Raw genomic sequence first — 16,965 nt, 5'->3', positions numbered from 1 at the left:
ATTAAATAATTTTTATATAATATTTTAAGAGAGTGGTGAAAAACTATATTAAATTAGTTATTTAATACCATAATATGTAAAAGGCATGAAAAGTCTCACCTCCAGCCCATGTGACTCGGGCCCATAATTGAGTTCAGCCCATGTGATAATTATATATATTTTATGGATATAATCAAATCGAACGGTTGTTCGATTAATCATATATATTCGAACTAGAATTTTTTTAATATGTTCAAAAAAAATTACGAGACGGTTTCATAAGTCAATTTTGTGAAACATATATTTTAATTTGGATCATCCATTCCAAAAATATTATTTTTATTGTAGATATAAGAAATGTTGATCACCTCTCACGAATAAATACATGTGAGATCGTCTCAAAGTAAACCTTCCAAGAAATCAATGATGCACGTGATACTTAAATGAAATGACAATATTAAAGTGGCATAATTGTTAATAAGTTATTTTGTTTGATCGGCAGCACCACTGAATTGATTGTGCAATCAATGAATTAAAGTTTTGTATTTTATTATTATTAGAAGCCCAAAATAGTAATATGTGTGAAAAAAACAGAAGAGGAAAATATAAATGTTCCTCTTTGTGTATATGACCCCAACTCGATTTTGAATTAAAATTATGGGTCTACTAAATGTGAATGAAACAAAAAACTAGGAAAAGTTTTGGAAAATGGCAACTAAAATCCCATTTGAAATTGCAATTTCTTTGGGTTTAACAAAGTTGTTGGAATCCGAATGATGACTGGGGATCACAATGCTTGATTTACTCTTTGGATTATTGCCCACCTTTTCCCAGGCACACATCATTGAATGTGTGTGTTTTTTTTTAACTATTTAATTGGACGAAAATAATTATTATCATATTAAAATACAATTGAATAGATTTTAATTTCGATTCTAATTTCATCCCAATGGATATTGAATAGATCTCTTGTGAAACGGTCTCACGAATCTTTATCTGTGAGACGAGTTAACCCTGCTGGTATTCATAATAAGAAGTAATACTCTTAGTATAAAAAGTTATATTTTTCATGGATGACCCAAATAAGATATTTGTCTCACAAAATACGACATATGAGACCGTCTCACACAAGTTTTTGTCTTATCTTTACGTTAACGTGGAAGCAAATGTCAACAACATTACTCTTATGGGTGACCATTCGATCGGTTTTTTTCAAAAAATAATTTTTTTTAAAAAAGTGAGAGATGCATGTTTCCATTAAATTTCAAAAAGATATTTAATCACGTTGTAAGGCTTTATTTGGGAGTATCTCAAGGGTAGGTTGAAAATTTAAATAAGGAAAAATGCAACAAAAGTTAGAGAGATAAGCAAGAGTGGACTCTTTCAAGTTTCAGTAGTGTTTTTTTTTTCACCAAAATAAGAATGAAATGTCAAATAAAAAAAATAGAGAATCAATATCAGCACTCTAGTTTTCTCAACATAATCATAATAATTTATCCAGTCTTTGAATATTTTCATAAAATACTAGATTATAAATAAAATTATAGAGGGTCTAATCTGAAATATATATTTTTTAAATGAATTTTAACCAATAATGAGGGGCTATGCATTAGAAACCTTGGAGAATTATGTTTTTCATGAGACGGTCTAACATATCTTTATTCGTAAAACATGTCAATATTGTTTATATTTACAATAAAAACAATAATTTTGGCATAAAAAATAATATTTTTGCATTAGTTATCCAAATATAAGATTTGTCTTATAAAATTGATTCATGAGATCATCTCATAGATGTTTTTGTGAAGGTTAAGTCGGACGAATAGGGATTGAACAAAATATAGTGAATTATATATTTATTTGATTCATTTTAAGTTAAGATGATAAAAGGGTGTCGTGGCAACCAAAAACAAAGAATTTCGACATCTTTTTGTTTTTTATTACGAAAATTATATAATGGGTGTTTAAGATCAAATAAAATTAATCGTGTTTTTTACCAGGGAAAATAATAATTCCACAATTAAAATTTCTTCTTTATTTTATTCATTATTGATAAATTAATAAAAGAAAATTAATTTTTTATATACGAATATAACTAACATCTATAACATCCAAACGCTCAGCTACCAGATCATTGACTTCAAATATTTAAATTTCTAATTCTGTTACAAAATCATGTTTTTCTTGCAGTGAGTGTTGATAATATATGATTTTTCACGTTCTCTAATGTATTATCCCACATAAAAAATCATATCATGAGATTTTTGTATTAAATTTTTTATATTATAAGAATTGTTATATAAATTTGGTCGTATGTATCATTATTCAATTTTTATATTACAAAGTTTTGATATCGGCACATTGCCTATGGACTTTGATATTACTACTAATGTCATTTCTAATCTATTGTATTATTTTAGTACAACTTTAACTTCAAAATAATATACTTTCTACACCAAATATAAACTCATAAATTCAAAAAAAAAAAATTCTTAAAATATTTCATATTATTTTATTTTCAATTTTTTTATTCGATAAATTATGTATTTTCAAATTGATTAAATATAAGAAATCTTACAATTAAATTATAATAAAAAATTTTATTCTTAAATCTTTTTTGTGAAAATTAATAAATTACGAGTCAATAAATATTAATTCATATAATAATTTTATAATTCAAATCAAAGAAAACGAAAGACAAAAAAGCTATTAAAACATACTTTAAGTATTCAGCGCGATAAAAAGATATTATTATGTAATAAACGAGTGTATTATGAATGCATGCTCAAACAAAAGGCGAATAGATGGATATATATATCTTTATCCTCTCTAGTCTCTTCAAGAATCAAGACACGTAACTCAAGACACGCCTTTTAGCACATGTTTTGGTCCTAAAAATAAATATCATGGTTTTGCAAAAAAGGGGAAAAAAACAGAAACATAATTTTGTCCAAAAGGGAAAGGCCCGCCCCGCCACCTTTAACTTTTCTTCTCAAGATTCAAAGCTATCTTCATCCTTTCTTCACCCATTATTCCACGGCCACCATATCCATTCAGCTTTGAATTAAACCTCCAATCATAAACAGATCCCTTTTTCTATTCCATGGCAGCACTTACAGTTGGCCATTTAAGCCTCTTCAAGCACAACCTCCGACCGTATCTAATTCCCAGAAGAAAATCAGTCATATCTTGTGGCCAAAACAGTGATCCCTTGAATTCCCAGAAAAGAAACAAGGAAAAGATAGAAGAAAAGGGTGTTAATATTATTGAGCTGACTTTTGTTGGTATCAAGAAATTTGGAGAAGGATTGAGAGATAATATGAGCCCAAAACAAAAGGGTGATTGGAAAGATATATCTTTGATGAGCCTTTCTTTTGCAGTGTATGTGTATATGTCGCAGAAGATTGTTTGTGCTTACTGTGTGTGGATGTCCATGCTCAGGCAAACTTGGTAAATATATCATATATGCATACCTAGCGAGCTCTTTCTCTCTTTTTGGATCTTGTGCTACTAATTTAACCATGTACGTTATTTTCATGTAAATTCTTGTTAATCTTACCCTTTGCTAAATATCAGGGATCAGGATTTAGCCTGTTAAAAAAATAAAGGGGTTTCATTGAGCCTATGTTTTAATCTAAAATATATAATTGATCATTTTGTAATAAGTTATATAAATTTTTATTTTGAATTCAAACGATAAATTGAATATAAATTATTAAAAAACGTTCAATATTGAATATCCTTTATTATGATAACATGAGGGAGTGTTGACGAAGCGTTGAATGACCTCTGAATCTAATTATCATAAATCCACATAAATAAACCCTTTCATTCCGCAATGAAATGAAATTTTGTTTTGTTTTCAACAAGATACGACTGGCATATGGACTGAGAGTTGGAAAAAGTGGAAAAAAAAATTTAAAACAAGATGTTTTCCTTTTTAAAAAAAATGCTTCGAGTTTCAAAAGCCAAATTTATTTTTGAAACAATCTCTCAAACCATTTTCATATTCAAACGTATCGTTGTCACGACTTTCGTTGCCTTCTGGACTCCACTTTTGAAAGCAAAATTAATAAAATTTATACTAACTTTTTAATTTTTGAGCAATTTATGTGAACTATTCAGTTATGAGTTCTACTCGTGATAGGAATGGGTACCACAAAAATGACATGAAAGTGACGTGGTGGCGTCACATGAAATGTCATCTAATAAGATAAAAATTAGTATATTACAATAAAGCTCGCCCAAGAAGGAACACGTTTTCACATCCACAAAAGTATGTCAAAGATATACAGGAAATCAAAACTTGATAATTTCACTCCTCTTCAGACTTCCTATAGTAAAAAAATAATGAACTCATAAAAGAACTTGATGAATAAGCTGAAATTGTATACATCTTTTCAAAACAAGTTATATATATATATATATCTTCTCCAAGAATTACCCGAAACTAAACTTGCAAGAATGTGAGCTCACCAAATGGAATCGTATCAGCCTCCAGCTGCTTTCAAAAAGTTATCATATGGACTAGAAGCTGGTAGAGGAAGGAAGTCGAGATGATGCTGAAATTCAGCAGAGCAAGGCATAGCAACAATTGCAGAAGAAGGTGCCTGAAAATAAAATGACAAAATGAATCACCGTATTATGTGCAGTTATACAAGTTCATGTACTCGTGCAGTAAACTACACAGAAATACACTGAAGCGAAACTTAACAAATGATTATAATATGTTTTCCGATTCTCCCATCAAGTTTTAAACATAGAGATATCAAACTCGACAGATTATAGTTCCAGAAGAGATGCATGGCACGAAGAAATCTTAGGGGAAGTCTGTTATTTTGTTTTTGATATTTACTTGATATGTACGCATGTAAATGATAAAAATACAGATCCAAATCCATAAGAGAACGAATCAATTTAAAACCATAAAATAGTTAGGTAGTAAAAAATTATTACTAATAAAAATAAAATAAGATAATTAGAAGTGAAATGAACCCAGATGGCATGGATGATAAATATGGGATATTCCAGATTGACTCATTTGGACAAATACAATACCAAGGCAGGGTACATGTACCACATTATAGACACATAAACAGATGGCTTATAACATTGATGATAAATATGGGATATTCCAGATTGACTCATTTGGACAAATACAATACCAAGGCAGGGTACAACCAAGGCAGGGTACATGTACCACATTATAGACACATAAACAGATGGCTTATAACGTGATCTGAGTGTTAACCTGACTGGCGAAGGTAGCGGAGATCTCTTGAAACAGCTGGGCACTCGTGATATTGGACATGGCTTGCTGCTTTGCAATTTGAAGAGATTCACACTGATTTGCCATATCCTTAAATGGCAGGTCAGAGGGGGTTGAAACTGAAAGCCGCACGACCTCTTTCGTTGTCTCCGATACCTGAACCAACATCAGTGCCGTGATTTTAGTAGTGCTGTTAACGTGAGTGAGGGTTGCAACAACTTAAACATGAAGAGACACCCATTACATCCTTCTTGTCATTGCCAAGTGCACAAAATAAAAATGACCAAAAAAAGTTCTGAACAACATGCACAAACAAAATTAAAAAAAAAATCATTATCTTTTCTTTAGTACGTTATTATAAAAGCAAGCGGCTCAATTTTTATTTGAAAACAGTTCTAATTGCTTCAGTTAAAAACTTATGAATCAATCGTTAAATCAATTTCCAACTTGCTCATTGTGGGGAAATAATCTGGCATGCATCACATCTTCTGTCATCATCTAACCATCTAGTTTAATGCAATGGGTGCAGACAACTAAATACCACAAATTATCCCAAAAACATACTAAACTGTAAATAGTTTTTCGTTATTCTCAATTGTAGGGAGTTATTATGCCTTGTTTCCAATGCAGAGACGTATAAGAAATATAACTGTGATCTGGCTGGTCTTTCAATGAATGAAATTTCTGGCTGCAATGCCGACCATTGAAACTAGAAGATATAACCTAACAATTATATAGCGTACCATATCTATAAATTGGTTGACACTTAGGAGGCCGGGACTTTCCAAGGTCAAAGGGGTGAAAATATCTGTTTGGCTTTCAAATGAATCAGTTGGAAAATCATCGTTTATTAGCAATATTGGATGCTTGACCTGCAGACAGCACAGGCAAAGAGATGTAAGTCTTAATGCAGAAAACGAATAAAGCACTTGATTAGAATACCTCCGGAGAAGATTCTTTAAAACCATATTGGTAGATTTGCCCAGGAGTTTCAGTGACTAGCTGAGCTCCCAAAGGGCATACATCATCAGGAAGAAAATCTTTAAGCAATTTCTCCTTTATAATGGATGACTCAACCTACACAAAGATCTCGAGAATTAGATGTGTACTGAATAACTACTAGCGATGGTTCTACAGAAGAAAACAGAATGATAAGATGTATACACTGGATAGGTTCCCCAAACTTTCCACTACCATTGAAGCAAAAAATTCTGTGGATTGGTTCTCACTAATTTCTATGGCTGCAAGTGACTTCATAGCATCATCATCATCTTCTTTTGATCCATAAACTTTCCTCATATGGTTTACTTCTGTCTTACCATCTCCTGCCTGCAACTTACAGTCATCGACCAACTGGAGAAAAGGATCAACCTGTTGAAGTTGTTCATCAAATATAGCACACATTAAACTTTAGATTTCGGGAAACCGCGTGGCCCAGATGAAGATGATCAACAGCCTGCTGCTGAAAACAGGCCACAAATTAATGCCAGTTCACCTACCGTTTTATCAGTCAATGCAGCCTTGGCAGATGTAACAAGAGGACGGAAATTGTAGGCTTCCGATAAAAAGAGGATCATTGAAGTAGCCAAGGTGAAAAGAGACCTACGACGTGATGGTTGAAGCGGGCCTAGAAATGCAAGAAAACCATCCATGTGATTATTTTTTATAAACATAGGCGAATCAATTATCCAATATAGGGGGAAGTAAACTCAAAAATCTCAAGGCAATGATAATGTCATGCTGCACTTTTAACTGAAATACAGCACATCACCCAATTTCCCAAATGATATCTGTCATTCACCTGATTCATATTTGTTTTACAAGGATCATACTCCTCTCCTGAGATCTCACTGTTTCCATATATCAAATAAAGAACAAAAACATCCAAATTAAACACCATTCCATACATAGTATCTCCATTATTTCATTGCAAAAACATATTCAAGGACTTTGTGCAGATCCCACATGTTAGGTGGGCCACATCATTTTAGATAGAGGTTGAACCGTTAAGAGGGGATATTGATCGATTGAAAGGAAAACAGTCTCTAGCATTGCGCCCGAAATTATTTCTATGACGCACTATCACGGTTTCGGTTAGTGAAATAGTATTTAATTAGTTAACTTCCTTCAAATGCTCAACAAATTTCCAATTAGCAAGGAAAGAACTTTCTAATTTTGCAGAGGATAATAACAAAAGTCAAAATACAAGCCATATCAGGTGAGCTTCTCATCTTTGTCAGCAGATATTTGATGAATCTAAAGCTATAACACTCATTGAATCATTATTGTTGTTGTAAATATCAGCACACAACAAACACATTTATACAGATGATATCAAACATGCTACAGTTCTAATTCATTGATAGGAACCTACCTCCTTGAAGAGATATGCTCCTTAAGGAAAATGCAAGTTGAAAACTTCGAATGAGAATCTCATGACTAGACCTCTGAAAATGTGCAAAGAGATGGTCAGTAAATTTCCATGAATCGTGACAGTGCCACTCATTTGTATATTGATTCCTAATGCAATTTTGTTGCCTTCTACTTTTTCATGTTTGGACAAATTTGTGTCAAATAACATACCACACAAATGTTCCAACTTCTTTCCAAATTAATAATACAATTTTCTTCAACATCACAAGTACCCAAAGGGTATATTTTTTAGAAACTGTACACACATGTCAAGAACAATTTTTTAGCCTAGATTACTGTCTCATTACAAGAGACTTCAGATTTCTATTGCAATGTTAGTAAAAGAAATGAAAGCTAATCCAAAGGAGTATTGAGTGTGCCAAAATCTCTACCCTTCCGTCATCAGGTTGCACATGAGGTTCTACAAGTTTGCTGGTATGTATTGGTATGAGCCTTAGACTTTGTTATTATGAACATGAAATACTATGAAATAGAATCCTCGGTGCCAAAATGTTTCCTGTATCAAAAAATGTGAGTTTCCTTTTGCCTTGGCTCGCCGATGAGGCAGGGGTAACATTTTGAAGACAAATTTTTAAGAGCTCAGAGTGAAGGTGGTCTAGGGCAAGCTTAAACTTTTATCCTTGAAATTCAGTATGTTAGAGTGGTTCTGCTTCAATATGCTACGGCAATTTTAGAACCAAGAGATACACTAAACCACAAATTGAGGCACAGGCCCCAGCACACTTCTAGGACCTTAAGTCTGCAGAAAATGCCATGATAACTGCTAGGTTTATATTATTTTTTAGTCTCATTAATTATAAGATGTCATCACCAAAAAATAATTACCATCAAATATCATCTTATACCAGTGCACGGAGTATATGTGTTGCAGTCAGTTGCATGTGCATCGAATATAAACATTATTTGGAATTAAAAGTTATTTTTGTAAATTTGAATTTAATATAACTTTTTATTTTTATAAATTTGAATTTAATTATACTTTTTGCTTACATGTAATGGTAAGGATAAATTTGGACATCCATTAAAATTACTAAATATAATTTTTTAAGGGGTTTACATGTTATAATATATTAAAGATATTATCCTTAGTTAAAATAGTACTAACACAAAAATATTTTTGGTAAGGCCCACGGACTTACTATAGTTCAATATTAATAGGAACATAATTAGTACCATAACATAGATTAGAATAAGAGATAAAATTGACCTTAAACTACCTTACTCCAGTTGAACACAAAGAAAAGAGAATGCGAATGACCTTAAACCACCTTACTCCTATTGAACACAAAGAAAAGAGAGAGGTGCATAAAACACTAGCAAATTGTAGTTACAATCTGAATCACAGTATTACCTTGTCTTGTGAAAATAACATCACCAAGCTGTAAGTATGAGCAATTGCTTCATAGTTTGCAGGGGAGTTCAAGTGAGATTGTGCCTGCACCCAGATTGAAGAAAGCAAAAGGCTGATTTGTCTATTTTTCAACTTCAGAGATGTTCCTTTCTGCATAAAATACATAATGTCATGACAGATGCCAATCAAACAGTTTTGTAACTGTACTTTGAGGACGTTCAAACAGCATTAAAGCAAAATACCGGTTCCGTATCCAAATTATCCATGGTTGGTGGAACTGGTTGCCTTTTGGCACTTATGTTTCGACTATAGCTGGATGTCAAACGAGCAAGCATGGATTGATTTTTGGTCTTTTGATCTGTAGACAGCAAAATTCCATCCGTTTGTTCTTTTCTCATCTTCCCAAAGAGAGCTGCTGAAGAGGAAAAGGTGGAAACGGATCTAGACAGTGTCCTCTGTAAATCAATAGGTTTAACAGAACATTTGGAGGCAGTAAAAGGGCAAACAGATGATGGAACAAGTACGACTGTAAATACACGATGCGCTCCAAGCCTTATTTCATGGTCTTGAGACACCATTGCTAGAAGTATTTGATGGAACAAAGCCTCAGGGAAAGCCTATATCAATAAAAGATATATCTAAGGAAGTTTTCCAAGAAAATTTAAAGAAAATACTAGAATATATCATATTTTAAACATGCCTTATTTTGGTATAATATATTTGGTAAGAAAGCAGCAATCTGAGCAGTGCGGTAAACAGCACCAATTGTGTTTCTAGCCATGACTGTTATATTTGAAATGCTCTCCAACATCATTGACATTAAATCCAGAATGGGTCCAGCATCTCCAACCTATCATGTATTTGGTAAAAATATCCAAAAAGCTCTTAGAAGTTAGAACACAACTAAACCAGAGTCTACTGCAGCCATCGCACGTAAAGTAAGCAACATTAAGCTTTGATTTGCAAATAGTTAGCTCCTCATGCTGTTTATATATATCTGTAATAAATTGGAAATGAAAAGGTAACCTTGTGAGACATTTGAATGAGGCACTCATTGACGACTGCATAAAGCTTCCTATTCCATTGAATTACTTCTTCTCCAAGGTCCGAATCATCAAGAGAGCAGTGAATACTTTTCCTCAGATGTCTCATCATATCACTAAATGCACCAATAATTGTCACAGATGGCTGTGCCCTAGTTGCGCGAGCCAGGGAGGTGGCAAGCTGCACAATATCTATCTGCATATCAGGTATTCTCAGAACATTCTTGTGATCAAGATGCTTGATTACGGTAGAGAGCAAGAAATGAGTGTTATAATCTGCATTCACGGTAACCAGAGTAATTAATTACGCAGAAAACCCCAATCATAACAAAATGCTGATTTGGCCTCAGTCTATCACTCGAATTTACCAGAGAAGGGAAAAAACCTGATTTCTCCATAATTGATTGCATGTCCAGCAATACTGAAAGAGCAAGCCCATGATCAGGAGACCAGAGATTGCCTTGGTCAAAGTAGCGGAATAATGCCTCCAGAACACGTCGTACAGTTGTAGCCTCTCTGGCCAACTTCGCGATGTTATGCAAGCAGACTCTTGACCAGAATTTAGGGTTTCCGCTATCTGCTCTGTTTACAATAAAGGAATCGATCATGGTGACAAGAAGATCGAAGAAGCTGGCAGAAGAATAAATTCATTACAAACACCTTGGAAAGAGGAATTACAAGGTATAGTAGTCTTTTTCATTGACAATCTTCCTCCAAGAAATAGCTCTTTTCATGATATCTGATGATGGTGACATTTGGTTTTCAACATTATGCACTTGTGGAACCCTATGGTTCTGCATATTCTGACTACCATTGTTCGAGTTATTGGACTCCTCAGAAGGGACTTGACAATTTTCCAGGATAGCAGACACAACCTGATCTTTTGAAAATAAGAGTAATAATTGAGTATGAAAGTAGCCAAGGACGCCTTTGGATGAGAAGGAAAATTATCGACACAAACTTCCAGAAAGAGCATGGACATTTATAAGGTGCCAATCTAAAAGAATACCTGAAAGTACAAAGGGGCAAAGGACTCGCAAATAGAAAAGAAGCACATAAGCTGTTCTATTTTCGAATCTCCTATCATCTTAATGAAATTCATACATGAGTATGAGTGCCTACAATTTGGAAGAGTTACAAACTCTAAAAGATCAAGGCAAATGTAACTACTGTTTAGCATTAAAATAGGGTTCACCAATCCCATGACGCTGTTGTATATAGCTCATTTTAATGAAACTTGTAACATCTTGGAGAGCAACAGGAACATATAAACAAATGCATGATATCATAGTAATCAGCATGAGTTGAAGATGAGGCAGTTGATTCACAAAATTGTATGATACAAAGTGATGCTACAAGTCCCAATTGGTGCAATAATTCCCGATAATCTACCAATTGAAAAGGCCTCACCAAATAGGAATATGCCAAACTAGTCCAAATTTAGAAGGCATCTAACTTTGAACTTTCAAGGGAGTGCCAAAACCATCAGCAATAAATAAACTATCAAAAAGACACTCACATTGTCAAAGTCAGTTGAGATATAACAAAATTCGCCCATGAACCAAATCTGTCAATCGAAAGATTAAGGAGAATTTGTTAGAGCATAATGCAACTGGACTCTATTTAGCAGAAAGAAGCACGGTAGCAAAATAACAGGAAAGAAAAAATTCAGAATTTCCATCAATTCAGGCATATACCAAGAAGAAAAAAGCATTCACCAAGAAGTAGAAAATTCCATTAATTTCTTCAACAGCAAGTTTTTAAAGTCTTCGATTTTCTATGAAACAAATATGGAACTAGGCGAGTATCATGTCGTGTACAAGAAAATCTATCGAAGACAATTATTGAAGGCATGCACCTAATGTTCTTGAGCCAACATCTAGGTTCACTGCTTCAATTAAGCACAGGCCTGACTTGCACTCGAGCTTGAGGTAAAGCTCCTGACTTGCTAATGTGTGGGTGTTTATTAGGAGAGAAGTTTCTTTTAAAACTAAAAAGGAAATGCTCAAATTGTGTTTCAAAATGCGGTATTTCAAAGAAAGTATTCAAAAGCTCAAACCCACACAAAGCATTATGACACAACATGTTTCAACCACAAATGAAGCTCTTTTACCAGCTCAGTTGAGCCTTCTCTCGTACTGCCTCTCTATCCTCTCATCTAAAGAATTTTGGTTTATATTTCATTCAACATTTTGCTAAGTACATGTTTGACTGTATATGATTAATACTTTCGTGAAATTTTAGGATACTACTTGTTAACACCGCATGCCTTGTGCTTGGGCTAGATGATATCCATCTGCCTTGTGCCTTTAATACCTATGTTCTGTAGCGTATCACAATGCCAGCAAAGAATCTAATACCTCGAAATTTTTACCAGGATGTTTTATGAATGATGGTATTGTTTTCAGAATTGGATGGAATTGGGATTAAAGAATAAATAAGTCAAGATTTCGATTAAGAAACTATAAGATATCAAGAACAGAGTAATTGATGGTGGTGAGAAAATGAATGTATGGGGAAGAGCAATATTCAGAAGTGAAATGAGAGATAAAATTAAATAGAACTGTAATCATTTCAGCCTTGGGAGTCCTAGTAGGGCAGAGTTGGCACTAGAGGTGGTATATAGCTACCTTAAACCTGGAAGAGAAGAGGGTAATATCTACTCAAGTTAAATTCAGCTATTAAAACTATGTAGACATTTTACACAACAGTTATATCCTTTAAGTTTGTTGAGTCCACACCTTATTTCTATATGGTTGTATCTAGCTTGATTCTTGCCCAAGAAAAATCATCTGTTTCCAGGGGTAACAAAATAGAGGAATTAGTAAAATGACTCAGCCTATTTATCATTTCATTCTGATTTGACGAATGATGTCCTAACTTCCGCAAATCTTCACAAACTGATAACGAGAATATATGCACCAATGTGCTTTCGAACTTCTCCATTTCCCCTTGCGGTGCCCACGGAACAAATCCCTATTTATATATTCAATTTCCTTCTCAAAATTTGAATTTGAAAAGTGAATAATTAAACTGGTGCCAATTCTTTACCTTTACTTTCTATCACGATTGTAAAGGTGTATAAAATCTCACTATTCAAATCTAGAGATACAGAAATTTATACATGGGAACTGAACCATGCAAAAGATTACCTACTCAAAAGAAAAGGTCTCGGGCGGTTGAGGGAAAAGGGAAAGATCCCCTTGAATTTTTCGTACTGTTACATTTTTTAGAAAAAGTAATTCGTTGCTGCTTGAAATATAAAAAATATGCAAATTATGAAGCTTACAATAGAAGAGAGTGCTTGAAGCCCAGCACAACGTAGTTGCATCATTCTTTCATCGTTACCCATCTCTTGAGCTAAAAGACAGAGTTTTGGAATCAAACCCTCCAAGTTGAACGTATAGGTACCATCCCTCTACAACAATAAATGTAATCACATAAGCCCAGAGAGCAATGTTAAGAATTTACCGTAAAGAATTTCATATCTGTTTAGTTTCAAGGAAACCAAGGAATGAACAAAGTTGGTGGAAATTTTTTCTTTTTGTTGTTTGGTTTCCTGAACAAGGACTTAAAAACTAAAAATCAGCAAGTCCCTGCTACCTTCTGCATTATGTTGTTAAGTTGTATTTTCACCCACTTCTTTTTTTTATCTTTTTTCTTTTTTCGTTTTTTTTTGTCACATCCCACAGATTAAGCCAGGGGAAGAGAAACAACACCTGGTTATTTACAAAGTCAAAAAGTGCCTGGCAACCATTAATTCGCAACTCATCATGCCTCGTTTGATCCAGTAAGATGTGTATTATACCGAGAAAGCTACCAGCAAACAGTGGCCTGCCATGTAATACACATGATATACAGTACAGGAAATCATAATGATAATATCATAAAAACAACTTGCCGCATGACAACTAAAAAGGTTGTTTGCTGTGATCATAAATACTAGAAGATTGCTAAATGCTAATGACATCTGGAGGATTAGCTCAGACTGATCTTTGTTAATTTCCTAATTAGACTTCAATATAAGATAACCTAGCTGTTTCATCTAGTTAGGCGGTAACTCTCTTAATAAACCTGTAGTTACTCTTTCTCAATTTTCTTGCAAGTGAGACCACTTAAAATTCTTCCACCCATAACCTCCTTCTAGAAAATTCCTTTGTAGTAACTATCATGATTACAAATTGTTTCCTGTGGCATTACCAGCTGCAAGACTAGCGTGTGCCCAAGCGTGGATACAGAATCTCTCAATTCTCCGAGCCATGAAATAAATATGCTGGGAAATGAAATCAGTGGAGTTATTAAAAATTTTGATGCAGTGTGTGTTAACTTATACATTAAAAACATCTTCCTAGCATTAAGGTAATGCAGTGTCAAAAGTACAAAAACTAAGAGAGAATCTCTGGCAGTATCACATTATTAGAATATGAGCTTTGTGATATGTATGCACAAGTAAATTTAGAACTCCAATATTGAGGTACAAAACATACAAATATCAATGTAACAAAAGCAACCAAAAAAATAAGACCACTGAGTAGTAACTTTTAAATAAAGAAAAAAGATTAAGGAACTCACATTTGCTGCTTGCAAGACATCAGCAGCTTTCGATAAACACAAACGACAACTTTTACAGACTTGAGATTTTCATTTCTCAGTTCCCGATAACACCTTTGCTCAAGAAAAGTTGTAATCTGATTAGAAATCATAAGCTGTCATGACCTGTTTTTTGCAAAGACTGATCCAACTAGATAAAAATGAGATCAAACCAGCAAATGACAATAAAATTTTCAACTCAAAAGTACTTCAAATTCGAGACGCTCCGGGTTAAATAGGAACCAAAACATGATACAGGTAAATTAGCTAGCTACGCAGATATGAACTAGGAAAAAAATGTATGTACTTCAAACCATGGCTTCAATTATTCCAGTAAGAACAGAACCAATAAGACATTAAATTTGAAAAACAAGATCTCGGTCTTATATAGGCTAATCTGTGTATCAAAGATCAGGAGGCATCTGTTTTAAAAACAGTTATGCACTCTTAGATCATGATGTTTTGCAACAAAGGAGCTATGGATTCAGCACTGAGCACCTTCCAGATATCAGTTAATATCCTCCAAAATTCAGTAAAATTGGAGTTTGGAGTAGTACTTCTCTGCACTGAAGGAGTTGGTTTGAAAAACATATCAAATATGTGGATTTTTCCTCGTGAATGGCTTGCAAAACAGCATATAGAATGCCCTATATTTCCAAATGCATATTTAGGGGAAGACCATCAATCGACAGTAATGCATCATCCCTAAGCAGGATAGAATTTTTGCATATATCCTTTAGAAAGAAAGAAGAATGATAATCCTAAAATGAAGATGGCTGAGAAAATTATAAGAATAAATCCCAAATCCAGAGGACAATGACAAATGCAAGCTCTAATGCAATATAATACTATGAGTTAATGCATCAAATACTAATGCAATAAATGCCAAGTTTTTAACGAAAATAAAAGGGCAAGAAGTATTCCCAGCAATGCAAGAACAAGGATTATCATCGAATTTGTATGACATATTAATAAACACAATTCTGAATGCATAATTAGTTCAGCATAAACATTGAATTTTTTACATGAGGGGATAAAGGTATGGGATTGCCATGCAACAATGTTGAAAAGTCAAGCTCGCTAAGTACACTGCTAAGTGGGAACCAATCAGTCGTACTCTGAGCATATGATCAAAGCAACCTAACCTTGGGCACACGTAAGGGGTTTCTGGAAGCATATTCACACAATTTACTGATTTTGCGGTCATTAGGTTCTTCCTCCTGTAAAAAAATAAGGGAGCGAATCAGTCCAGATAATATGATAAATTTTTGAAATTTGCATGTTCAATCTACAACAGCATTATTCCTAACATGCTAACTCGTCGTGCATGAATACCACAGACTAACAGTGTGCCTAAAGAAAAATGTAACAAAGTTGAAATTACACGTTGTATAAGTCTCAATATAAGTGTCCGGTCACTGGTGCCAATTGATCTTTTTCTATAAAAATAATTACAATACAAGGATCTGTTTAAGATATATTTGAACTTCAAGCGACGTAACAATACTGTGATTTAAAAGTTTTAAAACATTAAAATTTGCGAGAACTAGTCCAGTGTGACATAAAACAAATAATTAAGATCAATAAAGAACGCAAATTGACAAAGTAGTCTTAACATAATAGCAGAATAAATTGATGTTCCTCTGATGGCGTTAAGAAATTAAACATCGTACATCTCCAATCATTTGAATAATATAATTCGATGATAAGCGAATAAATTAAAATTTTCACCGTTTCTTGAAGGAGACAAAACTAACCATATTCCGCGGGAAAATTTCTGCCAACAATTTCTTATAACGCTTAACAGGGTGCCGCGATCTTGGCCGCATTGCAGGGCAACAAGTACATAGACTGTCACAAACGGGCATAACTCGCTTCGACATCACACCCATTTTTATTTTTCTGAGTCCTTTGAATCCACCACAGATATAAAATTAATTCTTTCTAAAAACGGGGGAAACCACTCAATTGATCAGATAATTGAAACAAAAGCCGATAACCTGATTTTAGAACGGAAAGATCAAGAAAAATGGGGAGATGAGGACCGGAAAAGGATCGGATAGATCTGGGAATCGAGATGGGATTTATTGAGAATGCAAAAAGTCGATAATGGATCCAATTGACGACAGAAATCAAGAAGAAAAAGATGAATAGAATAGTAAATTAAAACGTCGGAGAATTTTTCAACGGCCTCCGACTTGTTCGAATGATTGCTGATGTTTCCCATTTCGTGTATGCACTTGCATGGTTGGAAACACTTATAAAGGAAGGTGGGCGTGGTGTGTTGTGGTGGCCCTTCT

The 16,965-nt window shown here is 33.8% G+C and overlaps 1 protein-coding gene across 3 annotated transcripts; it reads right to left on the bottom strand.

The window, feature by feature from the left end:
• Positions 1-2,771: 2,771 nt before the first annotated feature.
• On the bottom strand, positions 2,772-16,913 carry LOC142546898 (protein SEMI-ROLLED LEAF 2-like). Of its 3 annotated transcripts, XM_075654864.1 has the most exons (20): positions 16,423-16,913; positions 15,811-15,885; positions 14,648-14,763; positions 13,795-13,909; positions 13,365-13,493; positions 11,595-11,642; positions 10,754-10,950; positions 10,461-10,657; positions 10,059-10,351; positions 9,733-9,882; positions 9,275-9,649; positions 9,033-9,182; positions 7,623-7,695; positions 6,748-6,875; positions 6,413-6,619; positions 6,191-6,325; positions 5,992-6,120; positions 5,231-5,404; positions 4,456-4,589; positions 2,772-4,313 (listed from the first exon to the last, which is right to left on the bottom strand). In XM_075654864.1, the coding sequence occupies exons 1-19, from the start codon at positions 16,555-16,557 to the stop codon at positions 4,470-4,472; spliced, it is 2,946 nt and encodes a 981-aa protein (XP_075510979.1). In that variant the 5' UTR covers positions 16,558-16,913; the 3' UTR covers positions 2,772-4,313; positions 4,456-4,469. The 3 variants fall into 3 exon arrangements, with proteins under 3 accessions (XP_075510979.1, XP_075510978.1, XP_075510980.1); XM_075654863.1 differs by having other exon boundaries at positions 2,772-4,589; XM_075654865.1 differs by having other exon boundaries at positions 2,772-4,589; positions 14,648-14,740.
• Between the last annotated feature and the right edge of the window lie 52 nt (positions 16,914-16,965).

The sequence above is a fragment of the Primulina tabacum genome, chromosome 5 (genome assembly GCF_025594145.1).
Source record: "Primulina tabacum isolate GXHZ01 chromosome 5, ASM2559414v2, whole genome shotgun sequence".
Lineage (NCBI taxonomy): Eukaryota > Viridiplantae > Streptophyta > Magnoliopsida > Lamiales > Gesneriaceae > Primulina > Primulina tabacum.
The sequence above is the reverse complement of the archived record's forward strand: the minus strand, read 5'-3'. Positions and strand labels throughout refer to the sequence as shown.